Source organism: Budorcas taxicolor, chromosome 16 (assembly GCF_023091745.1).
Source record: "Budorcas taxicolor isolate Tak-1 chromosome 16, Takin1.1, whole genome shotgun sequence".
In the NCBI taxonomy this organism is placed as follows: domain Eukaryota; kingdom Metazoa; phylum Chordata; class Mammalia; order Artiodactyla; family Bovidae; genus Budorcas; species Budorcas taxicolor.
Window position 1 is genome coordinate 50,143,879 of NC_068925.1, and position 10,956 is coordinate 50,154,834.

General features: G+C 55.5%; 1 protein-coding gene across 1 annotated transcript; it reads left to right on the forward strand.

The window, feature by feature from the left end:
- The first annotated feature begins 3,229 nt into the window (after window positions 1-3,229).
- C16H1orf174 (chromosome 16 C1orf174 homolog) lies at window positions 3,230-9,301 on the forward strand. Its single transcript, XM_052654002.1, has 4 exons — window positions 3,230-3,350; window positions 6,987-7,097; window positions 7,852-8,325; window positions 8,748-9,301. Exons 1-4 carry the CDS (start codon window positions 3,336-3,338, stop codon window positions 8,859-8,861), a joined length of 714 nt encoding a protein of 237 aa, XP_052509962.1. The 5' UTR covers window positions 3,230-3,335; the 3' UTR covers window positions 8,862-9,301.
- Window positions 9,302-10,956: the final 1,655 nt, after the last annotated feature.

A 10,956-nucleotide genomic window follows, 5' to 3' on the forward strand; every position in this document is an offset into this window, starting at 1 on the left:
TGAGCAAGACACAGTCCCTGCCTTCAGGGAGCTTGCGATCCACCTGGGGGACCAACCAATGAGGACCAGCATCCTGCCATCATGAGACACCCCTCTCAGTGCTTCTAACCCTGACAGGGCAGGGGGTACAGCTGTTGAGCAAGAAAAAGAGACACCAAGGGCACCGAGGAACCCAGAAGGATGCTCCGAGACATGATTTTGGTTCCGTGTTCTCTGTGCACCCTCCAGGATGGATTACATCCCGACATGGCAGCTGGGGAGGTGGGGGAGAGCAAAGAGTCCAAGCACGGCTCCTCCACCAGGGCAGAGCCTCCGTAAGGGTGACCCTCTGCCCAGGCGGGGGCTCCTGTGTGATTCACCCTGGGGAACATGAAAAGGGCTTGGGTCCTGGGGGAAGAGGTGACTCCTGATCCACTCCCACTCTCCAAGGAGTCTTACTCGACCCCATGTGGGTCTGACATCCCAGCTGCTGCCCCTGTGTGGCTTCTCCCTGTGGCCTCTTGCTCCAACACAGACTGATGGGTCCTTGTGTGATGACTCCACCAGTGCCCAACCCCCTGCAGGGCCAAAGCACTAAAAGGCAGGCTCCGTATGAGCTCACCACCACTGCCACACCAGGCCCAGCTTGGTGCCGGCCACGAGAGGAGCACAGCAGACACATGGAGTGAGCAAGTGCAGGAGTGTGCCATGTGGTGCTCCAAGAGAGGGCCGAGCCAGCTGGCACTGTGTCCTGGAGCAAGACCGCATGATGCTTAAAAACAATTGGCAGGCTGACTTTCAGTGGTTAAGACACCAAGCTCCCAAAGCAAAGGGCACAGGTTCAATCCCTGGTCGGGGAACTAAGATCCCACATGCCCACATGGCATGACCAAAAAAAAAAAAAAAAAAAAGATTGGCAGACTTAATTTGGGGGTTTGAGGGGGAACATTTAGTAATGTCCCCCAACCAAGACACTGAATCTGAGTTGAGGTTTAAGGAATGAATTTGCTGAACACAATGGGTGGGGGCTGGGGAGAAACTTGTCCAGGTAGAAAGAACAGAGCGTGCAGGGTGGGGGCACACAGGGGAGTGGGGTGCACAGCACAGCGGGAGTAGGGGCAGCAGGGCTAGATGGATCCAGATGGGGGCAGCGGTGGGCAACCTCACAGGGGCTCCTGTGCACTTATTCAACCAACATTCATTGAGTAGCCACTGAGCCAGGCACTGTGCCGGGCCATGCAGGTCAATTAGGACTGTTGGTCTTCATCCTAAAAGCGGTGAGGAAGAGCTGAAGAGCATTAGCAGACGGGCAGGTCACCATGCATCAACGACCATTCTGGCTGCCAAGGCAAGAGGAGAAGGGAGACCAGAAACGTTCACTGAGGGACTCGGGCAGTAAGGGCCTCGGGGTCAGGCCTGAGCGGCTGCTGGGCAGCTGGAAGTACCACTCACACAGACTAGGGGCAGGAGCGTGGTGAGGGAAAAGCTGAATGTGTCAGCAACAAGAGCCCAAGAGCACCTTAGGGAGGTTAAACCAGGGTGACACTGAGAGGATGTGGTCCAGCTCATCTCAACTGACATCAACCATAACCACCTGGAGCCAAACGCTAGCTTGTGACCATCAACCCCAGGTTAATGAGAACTCAGAGCCCTAAAGGAGCCTTAAGTAAAACCACAGAACCTACCTTATTATGAAACCCACTCCAGTGAAAATGGAATGTTCATGCTCAGTTCTGTATGACTCTTTGCAACTCCATGGGATTTCCACTGAAGTGGGTTGCCATTTCCCTCTCCAAGGGATCTTTCCTACCCAGGGATCAAACCTCCATCTCTTGTGTCTCCTGCATTGGCAGGGGGAATTTTTACCACTGTGACATCTGGGAAGCCTGAAAATGGGACAGGTTAGGTATTTAACACTGTATCACTTTGCTTCTTTCTTAGCAGCTGACAGTGATTATGTTAGCTTCCTCTTCAAATGGATTTCCTGCCAGTCTGCATTAGTCTTTTTTCCCTTCCCTGTGCACCATGGGGAACAACTCGGTGAGAAGCAGGGGACTGGGAAGGAAGATGGACAGGCCAGGTGGGTTAGCTTGTGCAGGTGTGTGCAGTGTGTACTCTAGGACTTGATGCACTGCCGAAAGCAAAGCCCCAAGTGCGGTCTATGGGAAGGGGCTCCCCCTAATTAGCAAAAGTCAGATTTCTAAAGACGGGACAGTCTGCAGGGCTTTTTGGAGGATCCTGAGGGACCCTGCTTTTTATGTACTAAAAACGGGCATCGACTGTTTTTCCAGGCTTCGAGGGTCATTCCGTCAGAGCAGAGCATAACATGAAACCTTTGGCAGAGCCAGGGAACATGAGTGAGGGTCCCTCAAGCGGTACACACTTCAACCTTTACACTGTAAGTGCAAAATCTAATGTTTCTTATAAAACTGCCTGATGTAAATGTTCTCACCTGTTAGAACAGTAATAACAAAAGTACACAGCACTGCGTCCCTAATGAGAAGGTGGGCGGTTCCCGGAAGGAGCCTCCCGCGGGCACAGAGGCCGGTGTCTCCCGGCTCTGGAGGCCCGAAAGCCCGGCGGACTTCAGCCACGTCCGTGGACCTGGCTCCGTGGCGCCGACGCCCGCGCCCGCGCCCCGGGACCCAGGAGGCAGGTTCCCGCCCGTCGGCCGCCGCCAGGTGGTGCGGGCCAGCGCGGGGGGCTCCACCCGAGGGTGGCCGCCCCGGAGCTCGCGGCGGGAGAGGCCGCCGCCTTCCGAGCCCCCGCGATCCGGCGCGCTGTGCAGCCCCGGGCCCGGCCCGCCCCGCCCCCGGCGGCGGGCAGGGCGAACACGGCCGGGGACGGCCTCGCGGGCCCACTTCCAGAGACTGTGTAGCATCGCGCCCGGAGCCCAGAAGACAGGGCCGACACCGGGGAAATTCAGCTGCCCGACTCGCGTGGAAGAGACCACCACGCAGGACCTTTCCGCCCACCTCCACGCACGTGGCCAGGGGCAGCAACCAGGGTCCCTCAACCTAGTCGCCACCGCCCCACTTAAACATGGGGACCGCAGAAACTACCAGGGAGGCGCCTCTTATAATCATGGCCGCCGCCCCACTTAAACATGGCGGCTGGAGAAACCGCAAGGGAGGGCCCCCTCACAAACATGGCCGTCTCCCCGCCCATACGTAAAACGCCGACTCTGCTGGGTCACATACCTGGGGACGCCGAGCTGTGATTGGCCAGTCTTCTGGTGGCGTCACACGCCGCCGCGCGAGCCAAGGGCCGCCGGATCTCTTCTCCGGTGGAAAGGATCAAGCTGGGCGCGGGGCCTTGGCGGCGGGGCTGAGAGCGGCAGCGCGCCGCTCACACTCATGAGGAGCCGGAAGGTGAGGGGGGGCGGAGGCCGCGTGGGAGCTGAGGCTGAGCCACAGGACGCCTCGGATGGAGAAGGGGAGGGGTCTCCGCCTGTGTCTCGACCCCCGGAAGGGGTCTCCCAGGCCACGCCCCCCGGGAGCGGGGTTCTCCCAGGCCACGCCCTTGGGCGCCCCCACGCACACACCAGACACACAGACGCACGTACCCTAACCCCCCCGGCTGGGAGCCTCTGAGAAGGATGTTCCCAGACCAAGTTCTGGAATGCGGGGCTCCCTCTCCAGAGCTAGTTTGAACCCCCGATACTCTGATGCTGCCTGGCCCGGGGTCTGTCAGCCCAAGTTGGGGCACACGATGAGGGGTCCACCGCGGAGGGTGGAAAGAATTGAGGGGCTGTAGCTCCTGGTACTGGTTGCCGTCGGGCGGTCTAGGGCCCGGGACTGGATACGCCCTGCCTGGGGAGGTGGGCCTCTTGGGGATGGGAGCCGCACCTGGGCTCTCTTGGTCTGCTCTTCTTTTTATTGTTTGTACCTTTGACTCAAAAGTGGGTCTCCTGAAGACCCCATGTGGATGGCACTTTCCCAGTCTGACTTCCCTGACTTGTGATGGATTGTTTAGCTACGCCGCTTGGGGATTCCCAGAATCCTGCAATGCAGGAGGCGCGGGTTCCATCCCTAAGTGGGTAAGAGCCCCTGGAGGAGGAAATGGCAACACACTCCAGTATTATTGCCTGGAGAACCCATGGACAGAGGAGCCTGGAAAGAGTCGGACACGACTGAGTGAGCTCTTGCTGTTTGCAAGACCTTCCATAGTCCTTGACTTGCCGCATTTGTAGTGTTGCATCTGATTATAGGTCTCTTTGCAGTTATCCTACTTGAAATTCAGCTATTTGATATTGCTGGGTTTGTACATCGTTCTTCAATAAATTTGGGAAGTTTTCAGCCCTTATTTTTTCCAATATTTTTTGTACTCCTTTCTTCCTGGTACTCCCATTACATGTATGATGGTTCATTTAGTGGTCTCTGAGGCTCTCTTCATTCTATTTCATCCTTATTTCTCTTTGTTTTTCGGTTTGTGTAATCTAGCAATCTATCTTCTTTTTTTTTTTTTTAGCAACCTATCTTCAAGTTCTCTTATTCTTCTGGTCCATGTCTATTCTTGAGCATTGCCCGCTCCGAACCCACCAGTGAATTTTTAATTTCAGCTATTGTAATGTTCAACTCCTGCGTTCCCATTTGGTTTTTTTATAATGTCTATTTTTTTTTATTGATAATCTCTATTTGATATGATGTCATTAAATCTTTAATCATGGTTTCTCTTAGTTCTTGAACGTGTTTAAAATGGCTAGTTTGAAGTTCTTTTCTGATAAATCCTGCATCTGATCACTGTCACAGGCAGTTTCTTTTACTTGCTATTATTCTAGTGTTTGGGTCTGCATTCCTGTTTCTTTGCATGCTTCCTAACTTTCTGTTGAAAACTGGACATTTTAGATACTATAGCAACTCTGGGTACTGTGTCTGCCACCCCCGCCCTGAGTGGTAACAAGCCATCTGAGGAGCGGTTGCACCCCAGTATTTTAAGGACTATGTAGAGAACACCTAGACGCACCTTGCTGCTACTGGAGGGCCTACACAGCACACACCCCAGAACCGGGCAGGGTCTTGGCTCAGTCCCCCTGACAAGCCACCAGGGCTTTCACATGGTAACTCTGGTGGCAGAGCAGGGAGAGGGGCTCCGATGAGTGTGTGACCCCAGCAGGGTCCTCGCCCGAGTTTGAAGTGGGAGTGCTGCTCCTTTTAAGGCTGTTCAGCACAAGCAGAACCTAAGCAGCAACACTTGGGTGATGGCAGCTGTCATGAGGGCCAGTCCATTCCCCACACCCCACCTTGAGAAAGCCGGTGTGACCCGGGATCGATGCATTTGGAGTTGGACTCTTAACGGTGAGACCTACTGGTGTCATATCTGGGGCTCCAAAGAGCTCCAGTACCACTGTCCTTTATGTCTCAGTGCAGAAAAGAATTCAGCAAGAGCAAAGTGATGGATAAGAAGAGATTGTTAGAATGGATGCTTGTGCGGTTTACGAGTGGGTGGAAGAGGGGGTGCTGCACCCTGAGAACTTAGGCTTCAGTTTCATAATCAAAGGGAAAGTGGCCAGGGGGAGAAGAACTTTGTCTTTCTTGAGTAGACATCGTGCTTCCATCATCAGCTCCTCCAGGCTGGGCAGGGGAGTTTTCTTGTCCCTATATGGTCAAGGAAGGTCCACAAATTATTGTTTTGTGTGTTCAGAGAGCACATCCTAGGGATCGTTACCTTACTGAAGTCACTGGGCAGGACGTGGGGCTCAGGTCACCACTGTTTTATTGTTTGAGGGCATGTCTTATATTTCTGTCTCATGGTTTTGTTGCTAAGCAAGCCCACTTTCTCAAGTAATTGCTAACTTAACAGGGGTCTCCCATATTTTTTCCATTTACAATCTCCTAGTGGGATTCTCCTGAGAAGGCAATGGCAACCCACTCCAGTACTCTTGCCTGGAAAATCCCGTGGACGGAGGAGCCTGGTAGGCTGCAGTCCATGGGGTCGCTAGGAGTCGGACACGACTGAGTGACTTCACTTTCACTCTTTACTTTCATGCATTGGAGAAGGAAATGGCAACCCACTCCAGTGTCCTTGCCTGGAGAATCCCAGGGATGGGGGAGCCTGGTGGGCTGCTGTCTCTGGGGTCGCACAGAGTCGGACACAAATGAAGCAACTTAGCAGCAGCAGCAGTGGGATTCTCCAGGCAAGGATACTGGAGTGGGTTGCCATGCCTTCCTCCAGGGGATCTTCCCAACCCAGGGATCGAACCTGTGTCTCTTAGGTCTAAGGCTCTGTGGGTGGGGGCGGGGCAGGGATGGGTGAGAAGCTGCTATTAAAGGTTTCTCAAGGAGCTTGTGTGATTTCTGATCTCTCCTCTCCACTCTGGCACGTGTTGCTCCCCATCCAGCCGGTCTGTGTCTCCACGTCTCGGTTACTGTAGCTTGCCCTCCACGACTCCCTTCTCCCTGTCACCCACCTCTTTCACTTTCAAGTTCTCACTTGAGCTTTCGTGTGTTGTTTGCTAAGTGTCTGAGTGTCCCCATTCTGCAACAGAGAAAGCAGTTAGTGAAGAAGCTGGTGAGACTCGCATAAAGCGCGGTCTCATCTTCATTTTGACAGATGTGCGGGTTGTTGGCTCCAGGGAAGCTGAGGGAGGCCCAGGGCGGGAACTCCCTTGTCATCTTCGCTGTTTTTCTGAAAACCTAAAGTTACTCTTAAATAAAATGATTGTAAGTTTTATTGTTTTAATTAATCCCTTCCTTGTTACTAGAAGACTTAATTTGCCTTCTGAGCAAGATGGCAGTAGGGTGGTTTGTCAGCATCGAGGTCTGTCCACCAGCAGCTGGAGCGCCTTCAAGCTAATGGGATTGGGACCCCTCCCCTGAGATTTCAAGGAGGGGCATGGAGGGGTGTCTTTTGGTTTTTTCGCTTTTTACCAAGAACTCGGGACACCCTGTAAAAGTTCGAGAACCTTCTGAGCAGGGACACAGGCCGCCGTCTTTCCACAGTCACTAAAAACATGGGGGCGGGAGGGGCCCTCTCCGGGTGTCTGACTGGCTTCTGGTCTGGCCCAGCTGGCAGGTGGAGTGCGGTCCTCAGCACGCCTCCGAGCTCGGAGCTGCTCAGCTGCGTCAGCCTCAGACCAGGACACCCACGTCGCCACGTCTGCCCAGACAGCATGTCAGGTGAGCCTCACCCCTCAGAGACAGGACTGGGCAGAGTGTCCACCTTCCCACGAGACGCATTGCGTTAGAAAGCCTGGGGCAAGGCCAACAGACCAGCATGAAGGTCATGGTGCTGGGACCGTGGGAGGACCCACCTCAGGGCTTGTGCTGCCCTCTGAGGGCAGTGGGCTCAGCGGCCTCTGCCAGGCAGCCTGAGTGACGTGGGCATGGGCTGTGCTGCTCCCCACTGTGGGCAGGTGGGGAAGGAGGGGCCCCGTGTCTGCCGTCCAGGGTATTGCAGGCCTGGCAGCCAGGCAGCCCCGGCTCCTGGAGCTGCTCCCTGAGCCACAGCCTGGGGTCTGGCTGGACTGTGTCTCACAGCCGCACCGGCCTATATCTCCCAGGGCACTGCTCCTTAAAGCTGCGCTGAGTCCAGTCCCGTTCCTGCGCCGGGACACAGAGCTGTCTCCTGGGAACCTGCGTCCCAGCAGAGACAAACAGAAGCTGGTTCTTGGGTTGTCGTTTCACTTGTCACAACACCCTTCCGGGGACAGCACTGGGCGTGTCTGGACTCTTTCCCAGCCATCCATCTGGACACTGCCCCTTCACTGGAAACAGTGAAAGGACCCTGTCCTCAAAGCTGTGGTTCCAGCAGAGACGCTGTCAGCAAGGAGCAGGACGATCAGCCTCCAGGGTTGAGGCATGTTAATTATATGCCATCTGCTTCGTATCCCAAGACATGTCTGGTGTCCCCTTGCATGTTCTCTCCTGACAGACTCCCTCATCACACAAAGCCACCGACAGGCGGACGTCCAAGAAGTTCAAGTATGACAAAGGTCATCTTGTGAAGGCAGAACTCCAGAAACACCGGAGTGACAGCGCTGCCATGCCCTCCGAGACCCCGGGTACACACGACCCTCTGGCGTCAGCCGAGGATGGGGCATCGCTTCTGGGAAAGGAAGCTGGCGGCTCCGCTCCCCAGGGGACAGCTGGTCCCCTCCCAGGGCGCTGCGGAACCGAGAGTGATGCCAGCCCGGCAGAGACTGAGGACGAGCCGCTCCCACCGAGACATGGGGCTCCTGTGGGAGGAGAGTCCAATGGTGGCTGCCCTGCTAGGGACGGGGTGGCGCTGGACCTGGAGCAGGGCCCCGCGGCCCCACTGCTCATGGACGGCAGCGCCCTTCTGGACGATGACAGCAACCAGCCAATGCCTGTGAGCCGCTTCTTTGGAAACGTGGAGCTCATGCAGGTAAGGCCAGTGCTTCTCCCCGGCTCAGGATGGGCATCCCCAGCAGACTGCGTGCTCGGTCCTGACCTTGGTCCACATGTGTGCACCCTGCTCGGTGAGGATCACACACAGTAAGAACTGTCACTAGGGAGGAGAGAGCAAAACAGGTGCCAATTTGGGGCCCCACACCCCTAAGTCTGAGAACTGATGCCCTGGTGAGCGCAGGTGTGGGCAGGCCTGGCCCTGTGTGAGTCTGGGCCCTGCTGTGCAGTGGGAAGTCATGGCTATGGCCTGTGGTTCTCTGGGCACCTGCCCACACTTGCCGGGCTGGCTCCTGCCTTTAACCTGCTGCCTCTCCTTCCTTCCGTCATGCAGTGGGGAGTTGAGCCCACAGTGGGGGCTGGAGCCAGGGGGCTCATGCCAGGTGTTTTCTTCCCTCCAAGGACCTCCCGCCAGTGTCCTCCTCCTGCCCTTCCATGAGCAGACGCGAATTTAGGAAAATGCATTTCAGAGCCAAAGATGACGACGAGGATGACGCCGATGGTGCGGAAACGTAGCGGGTGAGAGGCTCACGCTGGTTCTCTGCACGGCTAGTACCACTGACAGTGATGATTTTGCAGATTACGGGGTTTATTCAAAACACATCTCCAAGAGGACGTGCTCGTAATCAGCACTCAGCGCTGACCCACACAGGTGGGCAGTCCCTGCGGGAGGCTGGTGCACGGGGGCTAAACGTCCTCAGGTATAAAGCTGCTGTTTCCACAGTGATGTGTTTTCTCCCATCTCTACACGTGGTGGTGGGTTGAGCCAACTTCTCTCATAAATGAGAGACATCTCTGTCAAAAAAACTCTTCACTCAAGCTCTCTACTTTTGATAACATGCAGGTTTAGTTTCTATAATCAAAATTTGATCATTCTTATGACTGATTCAATGCCAGTTCTTAAAGAACTCTCCTTTATTTCCATACACAAAGTTTATGTTTACCTTGGACATTTAGCAAAATCCATATGGAAAAGAAATAAAATATATTTTGAAAATGTTTTTAAGGAAGTTTTCTGTCCCTTGAGCTGTATTCCTTCAGTGAGAAAGCTCATTCTGTCCTGTCTTCTCTGCTCAAGGCTGGCTTGGCCCTTGGGTCCATTCAGCAGCCGGGAGTCGGGGGTGGGGGTGGGGGCCCTGGGTACAGCCCCCTGAGCTGAGAGCACAGGGCTGTAGACTGGAGAGGACACAGCCCCTCTGGTGAGGTCGTGGGGTCTCTGAGGAGGCAGGTGTTGGATGCATCCCTCCCCCGTTTGGTGGGGGGCCGCTGTCTGGCGAGGCCATGCTCTCTGTGGTGCAGGGTTGCCGGGCACCGCTGCCCAGCTGAGCTAAACTGCCAGGGTCCTCGTGTCATGGGGCACCTGGGTCACGTCCCTCCCAGTGGGCGCTGGAGAGGGACGGGGCCTGCTTGTCTGCCACCACCTCCTGTCACCGGCTGCTGGCAGAGGACACCAAGGCCAGGGACAAGGAGGGCGTCCAGGAGGAAGCCTGTCCTGAGTGATGGGCACAGGAGGGGAGCGGCCTGCAGTCCCAGAGGCCGAGCTAGGTTTTCATGAGCAAGTAGCAGTCTCGCTCTTTCTGGGCTGGTAGACACTTCTGGTTCAGTCATGATGGCTGCTAGACCCCATCCCCCTCAGACGTCCTATGAACCACGTTTGGGAGCAAAATGTAGTTGAAGTGCCCAGTGAGGTGCCACAGCCCTTGACAGTCCACAGTGCTGCCCTGAGGTGCCTGTCGCCGCAGCCACTCTGCCTCCGTGTGACCGCTGTCCCGTCGGCAGCCGTGATGGCCCCTGCTCTGAATTGTTCTGTGATTTACTGATGACAAACTGCTTTAATGATGGGACGATACTGCTTGTGAGGCACTGTGGCAGCAGCCAGGGAGAGTAATTTACAGAGATTCTGCGAGAATGACTGTTGTGACTGCAGCGCTGGGGTGCCTGGGGGTCGACCAACGTGCTTCCAATTTCAGGGGACTTTACGTTTCACCCACACTGGCTCCCAGGAGAAGCGTCACCCCTGCAGGACATGTGCCTCCTCATGTTCCCGCCAAAATGCAAAATGTCACCTTTAGTCTTGGAAGCCCAAGGTCTGGTAGCTCACGGTCCTCGGGGAACCTGGAGAGGCTCCTCCCCAGCCCCCCAGTCTGCCCTGTCAGCCCCAGGCAGCGTGTTACCAGTTCTGAGCCTTTCTATCTCTAACCCATGATAGATAGTATGGTGGGTCGTCCTGCCTACCCCCTAGCACCAGCTGGCACCCCTAAGTCACAGCTGTGGTCTCTTGTGGCGACTGGAGGGTCACACTGAGCACAGGGAATGCCCTATGGACTCTGCTGGGTGTTGGAGGTGGCAGGTGGCAAGTCTGTCTGTGGCAAGTCTATGTCACCAGAAGAAAACTCGCGGTGTCCCTGTAAAGAGGGGCTGGGACCACTGCGACGCATCTGGGGAACCTGTTCTGTACTCACACGTCCAGACAGCACACCAGCCCAGGGTGACAAGCAAAACAGGAGGAACACGGATCAGGCCCGGGACGAATTAAAGTTTCAAAAGGCACATTACAGTGCATGTTAAATTGCTCTAATTGTGAGTAATCTGAGGGTGCATCCTGCCCAGG